The sequence below is a fragment of the Ursus americanus genome, chromosome 3, assembly GCF_024610735.1.
Source record: "Ursus americanus isolate L20-20 chromosome 3, mUrsAme1.1.p, whole genome shotgun sequence".
NCBI lineage: Eukaryota > Metazoa > Chordata > Mammalia > Carnivora > Ursidae > Ursus > Ursus americanus.
The window spans coordinates 67,388,661-67,407,925 of record NC_142129.1 but is presented as its reverse complement, the minus strand read 5'-3'; the positions used below and the strand labels follow the sequence as shown (position 1 = coordinate 67,407,925).

General features: G+C 35.9%; 1 protein-coding gene across 1 annotated transcript in view; it reads left to right on the top strand.

The window, feature by feature from the left end:
• CASD1 (CAS1 domain sialic acid O acetyltransferase 1) overlaps positions 1 to 11,052 on the top strand; it is a 49,162-nt gene extending 38,110 nt beyond the window's left edge. The window contains 7 exon segments of the mRNA XM_087861072.1: positions 140 to 202; positions 204 to 221; positions 802 to 903; positions 3,271 to 3,411; positions 4,166 to 4,243; positions 8,005 to 8,097; positions 9,587 to 11,052. Of these exon segments, the coding sequence (XP_087717198.1) occupies positions 140 to 202; positions 204 to 221; positions 802 to 903; positions 3,271 to 3,411; positions 4,166 to 4,243; positions 8,005 to 8,097; positions 9,587 to 9,853 (762 nt within the window). The 3' untranslated portion in view covers positions 9,854 to 11,052.
• Positions 11,053 to 19,265: the final 8,213 nt, after the last annotated feature.

The following is a 19,265-nucleotide window of genomic DNA, read 5'->3' as shown; positions in this document are numbered from 1 at the left end:
TTTTTAATAGCCTTTTTAAAAATTGTTATGTTACATTTTTTATGCGGTGGCATTAGGTCTAATAATGGAGCTTTCCTTAATAGAGTTTGTTGCCATTCTTTAGTCTGGAAATTGAGGTTTTTGTTCTCTTCTTTGAAAGACTTCATTAATGTGCAGGAATGCACCCAAGACTTCTGCCCCTTCATTCCCAGATTTTCCAGGCTTGTCAGATTAGTAAGAGTGTACCATTCACTAACTTGACCACAGTAAAATTGTAAACTTTGTTTCAAAGGCTAGTAATGGCATTTGGGTATGGTTGATTGAGTAAGGTGACAAATTCAGAGAATTCTTTTAACTCAAATGGTTAATTATAGATTATTAAGAACATTTAGAGAAAGAAAAACTATTTTAACCTTAACCATCATTCTTTAGGATATCGATATCATATTGGCTAAGGTCTTTTGTATTTTGGTGTTTTGATCAGTAAATATTAGCCGTTTTGTATATTAGATTAAAAACCTTAAATGGAAGAATTTTCCAGTTACTAGCTTGCTTTTTTCTTTTTTTTTTTTTTTTTTTTTTTTAATTTTGCAGTCTCAGTAGCCTTTCATGTGCAGGGAAAGTAAGTTAACAAAAAGTTTTAAGTCATCTTTGTTAGCCTTTACTAAAATAAATTTCTTTTCAAATGAATTTCAAATGAAAGAGAACTTTTAAATGACTCTTATAAAATCCTAACTTTAGAAAACTATAATTTAAAATAGAATTAGAAAACAGGTATTGACTTGTACCATCTTAATTTGTGTTCTGGATTCCTTTTCATAGGGTGCATTTGAGAAGATCTTTTCTCTTTGGCCATTGTCCAAGTGTTTTGAACTGAAAGGGAATGTATATGAATGGTGGTTCAGATGGAGGTTAGACCGTTACGTATGTATTTACCTTGTGATCTTTTGCCATTTCAAATTATACTTAAAAAAATTATTTGGAAAATTATAATTATTTTTTTTTGAATAAGGAAACATGTTGACTTGGTAAATTAAAGCAGCCCTGCTCCCCCTTTTTTTATAGCAGGGTAAGGGAATCCATGGGTATGTTTATCAGCAGGAAAATACTGTAAAAATGTCTATAAAGGGGCCTTTGTTTGAGTCCTAATTTTGACTTCTAAATGATCCCTCTTAGGGGTTCCTGGCTGGCTCAGTTGGTGGAGTGATCTCCAAGTCGTGAGTTGGAGCCCCACATCAGGTGTAGAGTTTACTCAAATAAATAAACTTAAAAAAAAATAGATGATCCCTCATGTATATGCTTCAGCCATTCGACAATATTTATTGAGCCCCGATATATGCTCTAGATGTTGGTTTTGTGAGGCATAGAGTAGAGAAAGAAGACATACCACCAGGCTTCTAAGCCTTACAATCTAGTTTAAAACCCAAGATTGCTACTTATAATTAGGTACTAAATTATGCAGTGTGGATTTTGTGGTAGAAATGTGCAAAGAAGAGAGACCAGTGTCATGGGGGATTCCGTGAATTTAGTCTTGAAGGAAAGTTAAGATTCAACTGACCAAGAAAATGTAAAACATCTAGCACAGCATTTGGAAAATAATGGACAATGAATAAATATTAATTACCTCTCTTCTCTCTTTCCCCTTTTTCTTCCATATTTCACTCATCCTTTTTTTCATTCAACAAGTGTTTTCTTAATGCCTGTTCTGTGCCGTTTCTGGTTTCTAATACCTATGCACTTGCCAGTGTACTACAGGGCATTTCAAAACCACATAAGAATAAAAAGCTTTGCTAAAGGTTTGATATTAAATAATTTTAAATTCTCAACTTTGTCATTAGAGCAGTGTACAATGTGACAGTTCACTTTAAGTCGTTTTTTAAAAAAAGAAACTTTGGGGTGCTGGGGTGGCTCAGTCAGTTAAGCATTTGACTCTTGGTTTTTGAGTCAGGTTGTGATCTCAGGGTGATGGGAGGTCTCCGCACTCAGCTGGGAAACTGCTTGGGAGTGTCGCCCTCTGCCCCTCCCCCCACACGCATGTGCATACGCACTCTTTCATGCTCGCTCTCTAAAAAATAAATCTTAAAAAAAAAAAAAAAGTGCAGCTTTATGTGCTTTCTAGCCCACCATATTTTTTTTTCCCATTCTTGTGTGCATATGCCCCTTATTAAAAGCATGATCTTGGCGGTGTTAGTGTTGACTTATTTGCTTGAAAGTATCAATGTAAAATATGTTTATTTTGGTTTAGCATTTAAATTTTATCATACATCTCCATAATAGTTTTATTTATTATTTTTGTTCTTTTTTTCATTTTAATTCCAGTATAGTTGACCTGTAGTGTTATGTTAGTTTCAGGTGTACAATATAGTCATTCAGCAATTTTATACATTACTCAGTGCGCATCATGATGAGTGTACTCTTAACTCCCATCACCTATTTCACCTCACCCGCCTCCCCTCTGGTAACCACCAGTTCTCTGTACTTCAGAGTCTGTTTTTTGGGTTATCTCCTTTTTTCTTTGATCGTTTGTTTTGTTTCTTAAATTACACATGGTAAATATTGTTGTGTATATGCTCAAAAAAATTACACGAGTGAAGTCATATGGTATCTGTCTTTTCTGATTGACTTCATTTCACTTAGGGTTGTACCCTCTAGATCCATCCATGTTGCAAATGCGTTCTTTTTTTGGCTGAGCGATATTCCATTGTGTATATATACCACTTCTTTATCCATTTATCAGTCAATGGACACTTTGACTGTTTCCATAATTTGGCTATTGTAGATAATGATGCTATAAACATTGGGGTGCATGTATCTTCTTGAATTAGTGTTTTTGTATTCTCTGGATAAATATCATAGTGGAATTACTGGATAAAAAAGTTCTACTTTTAGTTTTTTGGGGAACCTCCTTACTATTTTCCACTGCAGCTGTGCTGCCTGCTTTCCCACCAACAGTGCACAAGGGTTCTTTTTTTCTCCTTTTCTCCTCAACACTTGTTGTTTCTTGTGTTTTTATCATTATTTTGAAATTATCGTTATTTCTCTGCTTGCTGCTGAGACTCCTCAGAATGAACCACCTTATCTCCTATTGTTGCTATTTGCTGTGTCCTATTGCAGGTAATTTCTAACAATCATTGACTTTATGTCATTTCTTGAAGTTTAAGTCCCTCATAAAAATTTTCAGCCTTTAAGCTTTTAACCGACTTTTGTACGTATTGTCCTCATTTACCAAATATTTATGCTATTTATTGAAAAGTTGCTGTTTAAAACAAATTTTCTCTTCTCATTTTTCAGGTAGTCTTTCATGGAATGTTGTTTGCTTTCATCTATCTGGCTTTACAGAAGCGTCAAGTACTTTCTGAAGGAAAGGGTGAACCTCTTTTTTCAAACAAAATTTCAAATTTTCTATTGTTTATTTCAGTAGTTTCTTTCTTGGTAAGTTTCAAAATGTAATCTTACAACTTTCCAAAGTCCTAAATGGTACATAGAATTAACTTTAAGAAATAGGAATTTAATCAATTATTTTTAATATATAAAATCTTTATTTTTAAAATTCTGTTTCTCTTTTTCTAATTGAACATAAATGCTAAGAGAATATATATGAATATGTATAAGTTAAATATGAAGAATAACTGAGGATCTGGTGAAATAAATTTTTAAGTTGTAATCAGTTTGGGGAAAAATGTAACTTAAGATGTTTGACAGGAAGAGTCATCACTGCCTCTCGATCACTGTTTCCAGAAAATCACAGACCTGTGCTCCTCTTTCTCTGCTTTCTTTCATTTGAGCAGTTGAGCAAAACAAAAGCAAGTGATGACCAAACGTGTGGGCAGGTTTTACTGAAGCTTTTCAAATAGCATCATGGAGGGGCGCCTGGGTGGCACAGCGGTTAAGCGTCTGCCTTTGGCTCAGGGCGTGATCCCGGCGTTGCGGGATCGAGCCCCACGTCAGGCTCCTCTGCTGTGAGCCTGCTTCTTCCTCTCCCACTCCCCCTGCTTGTGTTCCCTCTCTCGCTGGCTGTCTCTATCTCTGTCAAATAAGTGAATAAAATCTTTGGGAAAAAAAAAAAAAAAAAACAGCATCATGGAGGATAACGTAATAAACAAAGAAAACTGTGTAGATGCTGAGAAAGCTGCCTTATTAAGGCATAACTTTTTCATGAACTGATCCATATATTTTTCTGGTTTAGACCTATTCCATCTGGGCTAGCAGTTGTAAAAACAAAGCCGAGTGCAATGAACTACACCCATCTGTATCTGTGGTACAGGTAATTGTCTTGATTGAGAAAATTTTTTTTTCTTAATTCTTTATAAGAATACAGTCTTTAGAGGCAGTGAGATTTGAGATCAAACTATAAAATGTAGGTGTATTTTTTAATCTTACTAAGCCCTACCTTCCTTTATTGTACAGGGACATTAAATTCTCTTTTAAAGGATTGTTATCTTAAATGTATGGAAATGATTGGCATTGGCCACTTAGTAGGCACTTAGAAAATGTTAGTTCTCCTCGTATTTGCTTTGTCTCCATTTACTCATATGTCTTCATTTATGTATTTATTTAATCGTAACTATTAAAGTGTTAGTCCCATGCTGTACATACATGTACATACATGTGTAAGGAGTTCAGTGTTAAGATGCATACGGCTCCTGCCCTCATGGAATTTACCGTCTAATAGAGATAGGGACCAGTGAACATTCATTCATTGAACATTTTTTATTCATTTAACAAATATTTGATACCTCCCATGCACTAGATATGAGGCTGGGGGGATACGGTGGTAACCAAATCAGACATAGTTCCTGCCATCCCAGAGCCTCCATTCTTCTATTACAGGTAGTAATCGTAGAATCGCCGTGTAATTATACGTAGTAGCACATGATGCTACAAGAGAGTCTCTAAGGGCATCTGACCTGGTTGGAGTTGAAGCAAGGCGTGGTCGGGGGTCAGAAATTATTTCCCTGGCAAAATTAAGTTGAAAACAGAGGGATGAAGGCAGACAGCAAAACCTCAGGCCCTCTGGGGGAACGGAGCATATTTACATTCAGGGAATTTGAAGAAAGCCATTGAGGCTACAGCTCGGAGAGCCGGGGTCTAGAGAGGTACGTGGTAGTGCCTGGGAGGTGGGCAGAGGCAAGGAGCAACTCAGACTGACGTTTTGCTAAGTTACCTCTGGTTGCCAGTCATTATGGGACATTGTGATAGCGCGGTGGTAGTTAAGTACCAGGCACTTTGGTAACGTGTGGGACTTCTTCCCAACCCACCCTGGGATCAGAACAGGGTTCCTGGAGAAAGCAGTGTCTTCAGCCGAGACCTAAAACATGAGCAGTGCAGCAAAGAGGAGCAAGGATGATTTCTAAAGGATCTGCTCTTAGGTCTTAAGTTCCCTTCAGTGCAGGAACTATTATTCCCCTTACGTCTCTATATAGTCAATAGAACCGAGCATGTGACAGACTCTTCAAATAAAACTGATAATGAAATTTTAAGCATTATACTGCATTTTCAAATATAGCATTTTCATGACTTCTGTAGACAGTAATAGTGCTTACCAGTACCTTTTTGCATATCGTAGGTGATATCCTTTCTGTTACTCCTGACGGAAGGGAGGTGTTACCATTCACAGTGCACCAGTATAGAACGATGTAAGGAGAGCTGAGGGAAAGAGGCTACCCACAGAAGAACACGCAAGCGCTCCCGAGCCTCATCACCTTCCTTTCCAGTCACTGCCCTGCACACACTCCTATTGCCTTAGTACTTTTTCAGCAAGGGCCTCAGCTCCTCCAGCGCAGAATAAAAGAGTGGAAGCAAGTACTAATTTTATTGGCAGCTACTTCTTTTCAAGGGCACTAGTCCCCTGTTGTAAAAATCAGAGCATCCAGGGACCCCCAAATTTTACATCCTTATCACGTTTCACTCTTATTCTCAGATACCAACAAGTGATGTAGGTATGGGGGTGTGGGTGTGGATGTGATTATTAAAAATTTATAGATGATTATAAATCCTTAGCATACTTATCTGAGGGGACTTCTTAAGATTTTAACGTGTACAAGATTCCTTGTGCTGCTAGAAAGTATTTTCTCAGCCTGACCCTGCAGAAGGCTTATGGATCAATCCCTTTTTTTTTTTTAATTCAAGTACAGTTAACAGTGTTATATTAGTTTCAGGTGTACAATATAATAGTTCAACAATTCTATACATTTCTCAGTGCTCATCAAGATAAGTGTACTCTTAATCCCTTTTATCTATTTCACTCTTATAGCTCAATCCTTGAATCCTGACCTTTTAGTTTTACCCATCAGTCTGGATAGAAATTTCCAGAAAGGCTTGCTGTAGAGCAGCATACAGGTGATTAACCGTAAATAATGTATATTAAGTGGTAGCATAGTACCCAGCAAGTTACAAATGCTGAACAAATTTTAAGTGTTATTAGTTCTTTATCAAGCTAATAAGGATGACTCCCTAGACCCCAGTTGTCTTCTCCATGGCTGTCATTGCTTTGATTTTTCTATTCCCCTCATCACATAGTTTACTAAGTGTATGACAAAACGCAGGCTGGCATATGCTAAGAAATGAGCACACATTGAGAAAGGGTAGATTAAAGTTAGAAAGAGGGAAAGTGATTTGCTTAGGGCTATTCCTAGATTTTCTGACGCTCAGACTAGTGATTTGTATTTATCTGTGTCATTCTTTCTGGCATTTTACAGTTTGTGCAATACTTTAATTACAATAACTCATTAAAGGGTTTCATGTTTAAGGGCTTTATTTAGGTCTCACCTTGATGACTTTTACCATTTGTGTTTACCACCTGTGCTATTAATTACCCAATATGTTTCTTTAAATGGCTCACAGTGCATGTTTTGATAAGTACCTTATATATGTTTGCCCATCTAATGTTCACATCAACCTTCGAAGTAAATCTTATCCCTGTCCGTATGGATGAGGAAACAGACCCAAGGGAGTAAAAGTACCTTACCTTCAATCCTGGAACTAATACAAGACAAAGGCCAGATTCAAACTTGAGTCTCTTTGGCGCTACTGCCCATGAAGATCACTCAACTATCTTGTACCTGAATAGTTCGCTTTGGTTCCTTTTTTCCAAAGATAGAGTGACCCACAAATCTCCTATTTGCTCCTCCTGTATGCATCCCAAAGGCCTCTTCCTAAAGCCTTTGACCAGATGCCCAGAGTGATCAACACTGAATATGAGATTTTTCTCTGAAGTATAAATAGATTTTTCAATCTTTTTATGAGAGAAGGTTTTTGAAAGGTATTTGTGAGAGTGAAAACAGTTTTTTTCTTTACAATTTCTTGCTTCTTTATAAGGAGAGTAGATTCCAAAGAGAGTTCTTTGCTTGATACGCTGGTTACTGAATGTGACACTGAATTAGATGTTTAGAAAGTTCAAGATTGTTCCACCTGGTGTAAAAGGATGGGGGAGAAGGGTGAAAGCCAGGCATCCAAAAGCTGGAGGTTGTCTTTAGGGAGAAGAGATCAAAAGGGCAAATATATGACATGTGAATGTAGTTCAAGATGTCATTTGCCTGGCCATATAGAGCAAACATGAGGACATCTGAAAACTCATGCCATTTCTCATATTTATATGGCTGTTAGTAGAAGGGGGCTTTTGCAGAGTGCAAGAGTGGTGTATGTGGCTGCCAATCAGGTAGATACTTTATGGAAGAAGCCAAATTGTATCATGGGATTTTTTTAATTTGGCTACACAAAATATGATATCATTTCTTTCTACACAGAGGGCCTCAGGTGGATTTATAATTTTTCAAGTACACATAAAATTGTTCAGCCATGTGCTACCTAAAATCTGCACTGATACACAGTATACAGACCACATGTTGAGAAATCTAGTTTGGACAGAGTCTAGAACAAAAATAACTTGCTAAAATATACTGTATTGCAAAAAACCGTTGTGTATGTATCAAAATCAAGAACATAGATAATAAAGTTACCACTTGAAGGAGAGCAAATGCTTTTAGTAAACAGATGATTTATTTTGCCTTTGTGGTTTTTCCTTAGATTCTAGCCTTCATCCTAATAAGGAATATCCCTGGATATGCCCGATCAGTTTATAGCTCATTTTTTGCTTGGTTTGGAAAAATTTCATTAGAGGTTTGTACATTAATATTTTGTTTCATCTTACACAGCCAAGTGTTATATGCACGTGTGTATGTGTATGAATCCGAAATACATTTTTTAAAATCAAAGCTATGTTATTTATGGAAATACAGAGAAGAAACTCAGAACTTTCAACAGCAATAAAGTATATTTTTAAAAGCTTATTTAAATGACTGGACATAGATGACTTTCAAATATTCTTTATATTGTCTTAAGCTTGTAAGCACTAAATTGCTGAGATCAGAAAAGAAAGAAGTTAAGTAGATATAAATGAAATTTATAAATAGATATAAATGAAGTCAAGGGGAAGGGATTTTGATTTGTTCTTCATCGCCATAATTAAATATTACTGGAATTTAGTTTATCAATACTTATCCTAATAAAATTCACCCTTATGATGGGAAATCTTGGGGAATTTTTTAACCTTATTACATTTTGTATGCAATACTGAATATGACTTATTTAAAACCTTAAAGTAGGTTTTAAAAAACATTCTGAATATTCTGAGTCAATTATACAAAGTAGAACATTTTAAAACAGTAGAATTCATATTGTAATCATAAAAGATACATTTTAGAGTATAAGATTTATTAAGTTGTCCTTAAAATAGGGAAAATAAATTTTTGAGTTCTTTAATAAATGTTCTATTTTTTTTTTTTGCCTCATAAGTTAGACTGAATAGAATTTAGAATTATTAATCAAGAATGACTTACCAAGTCATTCAGTACATAAAAGAATGTTTATTTTGCTATCCCCTTAATATTTGGAGCATGAGTGTTTTTATTAACTTTAATGAATGAATTTATAATTTGTTATTTCTAGTAAAAATATTGAAATTTTCTAGTCTCATATTTGAGAGGTAGCTTAAGCATTTTTCTACTTTCTGATATTTCAAACCAATGTGATGAAAGAACCACACTTGTAACCATCATCAAAAGTTTTAATGGTGTCATCGAATATGCATACTCACATTGAAGTTGAAGTATACTTTAGGAACTGCATTTAGGGAAAATGCAGTTGAAAACATTTGTCTGGCCATGCAGAGCAAACTTGAGGACACCTTAAAGCCTATAGCCACATACAGAAATATATTCACAAATATGTATAAATATGCAGTATGCACGTATGTCCACACATACGTGCACACACCCGTAGCAATTCTTTATTTGGGGTCTAAAGACCAGAGTCCAGAAGTCCTTCTGTCATCTGTCTTCTATGTCATGCCAAAAAAAAAAAAGTTTTTTCAAGTTGTAAGGTTGCTGTTTGATTTCTTGGGGACTTTGAAGCCGCGCTTCATTCAGCAAGTAGGAGTTCTGAAGAGTAGACCGCAGTTGACTTTTCAGGACCAAGAGTGAAACAGAAGTAAATGGCTTGGGAAAAGCCTTCTAACGTAATTATGCTAGGAAATGTTTAAATTAGGCAAAAAGTGTGATGTAATCGTTGACCCTCTGTTCGTATCTAACTTTAAGCGCTCTCCTTCCAGCTCTTCATTTGCCAGTACCACATATGGCTGGCCGCCGACACAAGAGGCATCTTGGTACTCATCCCTGGAAACCCTATGCTCAACATCATCGTCAGCACTTTCATATTTGTTTGCGTGGCGCACGAAATTTCTCAGATCACTAATGATCTTGCACAGATTATTATTCCTAAAGATAACTCCTCTCTGTTGAAAAGGTTGGCATGTATAGCTGCTTTTTTCTGTGGACTTCTCATCTTATCGTCGATTCAAGATAAGTCAAGACATTAGGTTCCTAAAATCCTAAGAAACTTAAACTCTTCAGGCTAATTTTGTGTCTGCCTAGAGGAGAAAAACATCTATCTGGAGATATAAATGTGTATGTAAATTAAAAACTCGTGCGGCAAGAGGACAGCTCCGTGGCGTCTGTTGAACACATGTGGTTGTATAGATTGGAAATGTACGTCTCCAATGTGAAACACTGAAAAACAGTTGAAGCAGACTGCATTGTGTAGGATTGCATGTGAAACGTCTTTTCTACTGGATCTATATGTCCATTTGTAAATGATTTTAAGTTAACATGAAGGCAGGGAAATAATTACCTTTCCAGTAAAAACATAATTTAATTAGCTTAGTGGCACCACTGAGTGTTTTGATCTTTACTAAATTTGTGGTAATTAGATTGCCTACACCTGTATTCATCATGGAACTTCCTACTTCACTGAAAACGTCCTTCCTCAAGAATTACTGCAGTATTGTCTTCTTACCATATGTGCAATGATGTGGAACGATAGACAGTATGCCTTTAATTTATATATGTTCACGTTCTGATGTTACGTGTTTCCTGACATGATTTTTCTTCCTAACTGTGGTTTTCAGGTATACCTAAATCTTTCTACACTTTGTCTCACAGAGTTGTTCTAGGTCCATGACAGGGTTTTGTCAATGTTGATGTTGTTGTTGCTTCTTTTTATAAAAAGGCCAAATTTTCTTTCCAATCCAAACATTCATCTGTTTCCTTTCCTTAAGCTATACCAGTGTGATACCAGTTACCCTGTGGATCCATTTAATATGTTTTCCTCCAGCTAATTAATTTCTGTCTATTATTTCCTGTGTTTGGAAAGCTCCTTCTAACCATTTTGGTATTTCCTATTACCCCCCTGCTATTTTAAAAAAATATATATTTATCAATCTAACTGGTGCAGTGTAGTAAAGATTCAAGCTGTTATGACTGAGATGTATAACCGTAAGTAGAATTTTAAGTAAACCGGTGACTTTGGGCAGTATATGTTTTTCATTTTGTTTTGTTACAAGCTAACTGTTAGAGGTATAAATTTATTTATCTGTTGTACAGATTTGATTATAACGTTTAATGTTTGAAAGATTGCACTTGTTTGCTCTTATTGTGTGGGATAAAATATATTTTCTGTTCATGGTGTATGAATATATGGAGTAATTTAAACAGTAAATAAACGTTCTGCGGATGCTTATTTTTGTATTGGCAAAGTATCAATTAAACTGTATGTGTCCTTTTTTTAAAAAATCTGGATCCATTAATGATTGGTTCAAATTTCTAATTCATTTTTTCAGCTTAAATGTACTTTTCCAAACTCTTCGTGCATAGAGAGAGGGGTCACTATGATAGTGGAATAAGGAATGATTTAGTTATCAGAGCGTCAGAGGATAATCTGCCTTCTGCCCAGGAAGTTCAAGCGCTATGGTTTATTAGTAGTTTTACTTAAAGATCTTAAAAATTTCATTATTATTTCTTTAGCACTGAATTTATTTGCTAGTGGTATCTTCCCATTAATTGTGGAATGATTCTGAGACAGAAATGTGTGTTCTTTCTTTTTTTCTCTTCTTCTGCCCTTACTTAATCTTTTGACATTTCCCAGATAGACAATTGTAATGATTCATTGCTCTGCCTCCGAGACTGCAGCCTTAGAAGTAGAGAATAGTATAGTTATAAATCAAAAACTTCCAAGTACCATGATCACATTATTCTTGCTGGTGTGGCTTGCCAATGAGTAGAGTGCATTTTAATTTAGCTTGTAAGTTTTATCACCTAAAAAAGATTCTTCCCGGTGAAACAATTGAAAAAGAAAGATGACCAGCACTTCTCTGTTTTGTTGGAAGCACTTATGTCTTCCAAAAGTGATACCCAATGAATATGTTTTCTCTCCTATTTGAATTGAAGCCTAAAACTTAACTAGCAAGCCCTTTCTTCATCACGTGCTCTCATTTAATATGTCCCACTATTTTATAGTTATATATAATAATTACAATACAGTGCATTTGTAATTAAAGTATATCCTATTTACATTTAATTTTCTTACTGAGTCTTATGGATAAGAGGTGATTGTGGTAGAAGTGGCTGTAAGGACAGCATCTCTACATAGGGTGTATGTTTTAATACCCTTTCTGCACTGATTCGGATTCTGACTAGCATTGCTCATTCATACCATTCTTCAGAAAAAGGTGTTTAACAGAATATTTCGACACACAAAAATTGAGATAAAGCCACAGAGGTTCTCTGAAGTCGGATTTGCTCTACCATAAATTGCACTGAGGTATCAGCCATCTGGGCCCAGAAGGGACTTGCTTGACTCAAATCTACTGCGATCCTTCCCCGTTTCCTTTGCCAAACCTTCCCATTTTTATGGATAACCAACATAGCATTAAAGATTCAGAGCATTGACCTAAAACTACTGTACCTCCAAGCCAGATCCTATGATCTGTTTCAGGCGCTGGTATAAAATAACATTGGCACCCTACCATTCCATTGTAAGATAAGTTAACCAGTTACAATTTTAAAGGGGAGTAAATTTTTTTCTCCACAAATGTCTTATTATTTCAAATGTTCGCATAGGAAGCTTAAGTATAGTAAAATTAACTTTGATAATAAGCATATCTGTGTTTACGTTTAATTTTTTTTACTAGATTGTAAACATTAATACTAAATAAACTATAGGACCAAGAGTAGAACCTTCATGTAATACTCAATAAAAGCTGGTTCTTTAAAGAACATGCAGTTTCTAGAACAATGCCTTGCTTCCTTTAGATTGTCCCTCCCCTTTGAAGTTGGGACTTTTAACAAACCTTGGGAGAGCCAAGTTGGAATTTTATGTTAGGCCAATAATTAAAACACTACCATGCTATCATTTTTAGCCCATAAAAATGCCCGTTTCATGTGGCTCAACCTCACAGCTTCCCTTTCGTAAAAATAGAGTAACTCAGGTAGTTATCTTCAGAACTTATCCTGACAACTACTTCAAAAATTCCAAATACTAAGTCTGGTTTTATTTAGGTGATTTTGAGGATTGGTGAAAACTTAAAATACACCTATTTGAAAAACTCCATTACATCTTTATTTGTCTTTCTTTTAATGAAATCCCTTCTAGTGTCTTGTACAGATTAGAAATATTTTATATTTTTTCAAAGTTAGATCTATAATATAAACAAGAGACTATTTTCCAGAAGTAGAGTTGATGTTATGAACAGTAAAATATCTAATGGTTTAAATAGAAATGACTTATTTCTTATTTATAAAATACTGTTAAAATACCATTCCAGAGCATAAAAATGGGATAGATGAACATTTTAAAAGGAAATCTGTGGTTCCTTGGAGGTATTTTTGTCTCCCATAGGGCAAAATCCTCATGCTTAAAAGTAATTATTACGATATTTTAAAATTCAGCTAGTTTTATTAGTTTTTATTCCTTATTGAGAAAACATTTGAGAGAATTTTCTAATAAAGTCACTAAAAAGAACGATTAACGAGACTTTATTTTTTAATTCTACAGCTACTGCAGATGGATTATTTAATTCTTTTACTCTCCATTGCCAAAATAACAAAGCTGGAATTCACTGATGGGAAAAGCTCTCTGTGTTTATCACCCCATCTCTTCTTAATATGAATTCCAGCCAGGCCAGTCTTACTGTTCCCCAAACATCATACTCTTCTTTTGTTCCCACTCTTTTCATCTACCTAAATCCAACTTATTTCAAGAATTAAGAATTAAAGAATTTGAACTCTACCATCTCTGTGAATACAATACTTCCATTATCTTATTTTTTTAAAACTATTCTAGCACTAATTACCTGGTCCCACTATTTTGTCATTTCTTCCATTTCTTTAGTAAAGTTACAACTCCAGGGTCAAGAGGGTATTTCTTCTGGGTATAGTAAGGTGCTGGACACAAAGTGGACATAAAGGGGCTTAACCATCAGCTAAGGGATTCTGGCTTGATTTGTCCCATCTTAAAAACAAAACTTCTCTTTATCTCTTGTGTTCCCAAAGCTACTGCCTCATTTATTTTCTCCTACAGACCTGAGCTGCTCTTGTCAAGATCAACGAGAACCTCCATATTGCTAAATCCAATGACCAATTCTCGAGCTTCACCCTACTTGACCTATGAACAGTATTTGACACAGTTGATTTACTGCCTCCCTGTTCAGCCACCTTCACTATGCTTCCGGGGCATCATCATTTCCTGTTTTCTTCTCTCCTCAGGAGCCATTCCTCCGGTCTTGTTCCCTGGGTCCTCTTCCCACTCTCAACCTCTAAAATGCACTTCCCCAAAACTCAGACCTCAGACCTCCACACTCACTTCTTAAGAGATAGCCCCTAGTCACACGACTTTATTATCTTTATTCTGAGGACTACCAAATTTATATTTCCGTCTAAACCTCTTCTCTACAATTCAGACTCAGATATCCAACTGCCTACTCAACATCTCCATTTGAATATCTAAAACACATATCAAACTTAAGTCAAAACCAAAACTAAGCTTCCCCACTACTGGCCACAAAAACACCACGATTTTCCTCTTCTCGGTAAATGACAACTACATCCTTCAACTTGCTCAGATGAACAATTTTGACTCCTTTTTCCTTACACCCTAACATCATAAATTTTAGTAAATCTTGTCATCTTCATTTTTAAAGTATATCCATAATCCAGTAATTCAACCACTTTTCATCACCTCCAATGTGATCACCCTGTTCCAAAACCCCACCAGCTCTTTCCTGGAATACTGTAATGGCTTTGTTTTTTGCCCCATAGTTATGACCCGCTTATACTTTTTACTTACCTATCTTTTTATTTTCCATCCCTCCCCATTAGAACATGATTTTTCTGAGGACAGGGAATTTTCTGTTTTATTCACCACGCTACCCCCAACTCTTAGAACAATGCCTCTCTCAGTTATTTGCTGGATGAATTCGTGAATGCCGCAAAAAAAATGGTGTCAAGCACTAACCCCACTTGAGGCAGGGAGGCAGTCATACAAGGGTGAAGCAGCTGGGAAAAATACTTTTCTGTAGCCATGGGGACAAGAGACCAAAAATATACTTTCTTTGGCTGTTAGAATGTTGATTTGCATTATGTTATTAAAAAAACGTAACTCACTCATGCAGCCAGGTAAATAGTGACTCTGGAGCAGGGTAAGGGTCTTTCTGCCCTCGACTGCAACTACCCTCAGAACTGAGCACCAGCCATACCACATAGACCATAAGTCTTTTACTCACTGTGGCTCCATCCTATCATTCCTCATTTTCTTGCTTTATGCTGGGCCAGATGTCAATTGCCATTTTGCCATTGTACCTATACAATTATTTTTCTTGTAGAAGAGAATTATTTCTTTGGACTCATATGTCTATTGGAAGTAAGAAAATGAAAAGCTGAACCAAGAAAGCCGTGTATTTTAAAAAGAAAGAGAGATTGTGCTTTTTGTGGAAGTCAAAAATATTCCTCTGTGTTTAATAGGCAAAAATATAACTGTGTCAAAGAATACAACTTAAAAAATCATTATGAAATAACTAAACTAAAAGCCATTGCCAGTACTTAGAAATGTATATGTGAGTGCCAGTATAAATAAAATAAGATTAATGAATTAAATGAGCCTGACATTTCAACAGGACTTGATTTTAAATGAAAAATTTAAAAATAATAATGCCGTGAAATTCAGATATATATTAAGTGAAAAAATTGCATCAAAACATTTAACAGATGGTAACTTTTAAAAGCATATCCACTGAATGTAGCAAAAATTACATGCCAAAAGAAATAAGCAGAAATTATAGGCCAAAAAGAAATAAGCTTTTGAAAATAGAAGGCTAACCGGGAAAACGCTTATCTTCATCAGTATATCGAGATATAGCTGAGAACTTACAGAAAAATGTATGAAAGGTTCATTTGTGACATTTTCTATTGCAGTTGAGAGCCCAGGTATCAACAATACCACCTACTTAGTTATATTTATGTGTACTTTCAGAGAAAATTCTAAGGTTACCAAGGGACTCAGAAACACACCTATATCAGTTTCATTACTGATCAATTTGCTTGGAAAAAAATCTTAACTTTTGATCTAGGCTAATAGTGACATTAATCGAATTATAATTAATGAGTATGATAACAAAGTTCTATTGTGATGATCCATGGACTTACCAAATGAAACTAAAATGAGTTTCGAAAGGATAGAACTTAGGTCCACCCATTTCATTCCCTGGGAGTGATTTTCTGCTAAGATCTTAGGATGCATTCTGGACACAGTCATTTATACCGCAAGGAGGATGTGTTCCTTGGCTTGTGTTATAGACAGGTTAGTGTTTCGCTTAATAAACTGGATGCACCACATGGGAGTCTGCCATATCACAGGAGGCTGGGTGGCACTATACTTAGAAAGGTTTGGAACTATTGCAAGAAATTTAATTCTTCACATCATTCGAGAGAAAATGACCCCATTGGCTTAACTGCAAACAGTGGAATGAAGATGGTCCATCTTGACTGGCAGTTCAACCCATCTTACCAGTTTGAACATTTCTCTGCAAAGACTTTGGAAACTGATTGTGTAAATATACAACTCCATTTGTTCACTCTTGGGATAATCGTGATTTGGGGAAACTTCCTTGGCAATGTGTATTTTGATTGATTCATTTATTCATTTTTTTAAAATATTTTTGATTCATTTTCTTATGCTAAAAATGGTTTCCAGAGAAAGAAGTGGTGACAACTACATTCTCGAAGTTGTGAGGTTGAAGACTGAATTCTAGAAATTCTTTTCTGGTTTTCAACCTTACAAAACTTTAATAACACTGTTTGTTTGACCTTTCCATATGAATAGTGGTAGTAAAAATGAGGAGACACAAGTGGAAGTTATATGACGGCCATATTAATATGGCCCCAGAACCAAAATATGACAAAATTGGAATACCTGAATTCTACATGGACATTAGGAATAGTGGCCTTAAAATATAAATCCTATTACGCAGATATTTTAACCATGTTCAAAAGTAACAATTACGAAGAATTTGGGAGATAATAAAACTGAATGAAATCACATACTCCTTGTCTCTAAAGGATTCAAAGGTAAAATTGTACTAAATATCACAATGAAAAATCTGACATTTGCAGCTTAGTAAAAAGATGGTATCAAGATGCTTATCCCAAGAAAGAAAACATGTCCTAATTAAATTTATTTTCCCTTAATTTATTTTCAAATTTAAAATCTCTCCAATATTATAAATGTTTGTCATATCAAAGGCTTATCATACAGTAAAAATAAAGCTCGATTCGGTATCTGGCAGTTTTGTGGGTTGTTTTGTTTTAATTCTTCGCCCTCTTCACAGCACTGTCTGTGTTGTCACAGTAAGTATCTGATTTTTGACTATAGCTCTTTCATAACGAAGCCAGTTATGTTGTTTTGTTTCGTTTGACAAGTCATCGGGTCAAAGTCCTGCTAATAAAAGGAATAGATTCTCCTCTGTGAGAATACACGAGGTGGGTTTCAGGAGATAATTAATGTTTGGAGGGGCAAGATGTGTTTCTCTGAGGTAACTCGAGAGAAAAACAGTGACAGCCATCTCTGGTATAGAAAGAGCAAACTAGAACTAAGAAGCCATCTATTCTTTTCTTTGCCTCCTTCCATCTCATCTCCACCTCAGGACACTCAGTGGGAGAGAAAAAGTGATAGAAAACATGTAGTTGAAGTCCGAGGGGCCCAGCACTTTCCAAACATACACACACAAGGGACATGGAGCTGGAGCCCTTTCTCAGAGACTACAAAATTTGAAGTGGAAGCTGTAAAGAAGTAATACATGGGCAAGAATGTCCAAGAAAAAATTTAAATAGGCTAACGAGAAGGGTAGGACTCGGACTATTGGATATTCAGACATCTTATTAAGTTATAGCTATATCGGGGTGGAATAGTAGGTTCAACACTATGTAGATTAATGGACAGAACAGCAAACACAGACACAGGTTTAATCCAAGAGATATTAGAGTAAGGTGATAGTTTGATTTCACATTACGAGGGAAGGTAGAAATATTCTTTAAATAGCCCAAGACAATTGCTTAACCATGGGTATGGGGACAGTAGACTCCCGTTCTTCCTCTATATACCAAAAGACATTTAAGATGAGTAATGGGTTTAAAGACTTAAAATAAGAAGTAGAAAATGTAAGTGAATATCTCAAGACGAGAAAAGACCCAGTAAGGATAAAGCAAAGGGTAAAAACCAGAATTGCTACATCCCATTACAAAAAAATTTAAAACCAATATACCAAAAGTCATAAATAGAAAAAATACAAGCTGGAAGATCTTAGAACATGAGTATTTGACAAAAAAGTAATATCCTGAGTATATCTAGAGCTCTTGAAGTTTAGAAAAACCAAAATATTTCCCAAATTTCAGTTGGTTTCTGATTACTTCTATACAGAAGGTCACTTCATTCAGCTACCTTGACGTACATTACTCAAATGACTTAGCTTGGAAGAACTTCAGGAAATCACAGGACTCAATGCTAGGCTTTCTATGGATGCTTTTTGGGAGTTGGGGGGTGAGGGTTAATGGCCTCTGTGTTTAGTTAAGCCTTCCTTACAGATTTTCCAGACTAATATTAATTAAGACGAGGTTATATTGAGCAGAAATTTGGAACCTAATGGCCCATCTGTCTGCGTGACAGTGCATATTCAATGTTGTTTCTTTCCTAAAGAGAATCTTGGCCAAACTCTATAGTATTCCCTAGAAACTACTGATCATTGGGTTTAAATTTCCCCAAAAGATGTCGCTCCTACACTAGTTCAATGTCCTACTGAAGCCACTTTTTTCCCAGATCCCTGGAACAGCTGAATTTCACGTATCGGATATGCAGCATTGGACTCCCAGCTACCTAATACCTGTCAGCTATGAGTTTGAATCACAGTGTTCATAAAGGAACATTAAGAATTTGCTCTTTATCACCTCCTCAGATCCTTTAAAATGTACCCCAGAGTTAAGTCAGGCAAGCACCTAGCAAAGACCACCTGTACAGCATTTTCCCTATGGACCCCTAGCATCTCTCTTCAGTTTGAAGCCGCTGGTCAGCCTTGCAGGACACGCTACAAAACAGTTATATGAAATTCATTGTGTCAACTGTAAGAATGTTGTTGATTATGTTACACAATGGCCTCTTTATGTGGACTCTCGAGTTATTTCATTCTGGCCCTAGTACTGGAATATTTGTGCTTCTCCTCAACAGTTCATCTGATACTATCTTATGGACACTGGGAGTTGGCGTTTCACATTTGCTGATAAAAAGCTAGAGCTAAATTTGTGCTTCATCCCCAAAACCAGGGCACTCTGGCCTTCAATATTTTTATTAGCCTGCTTCTTGGCCCCTTTTTCCTTCTCACCTACTTCAAACAACATCATCTGACTTTATTT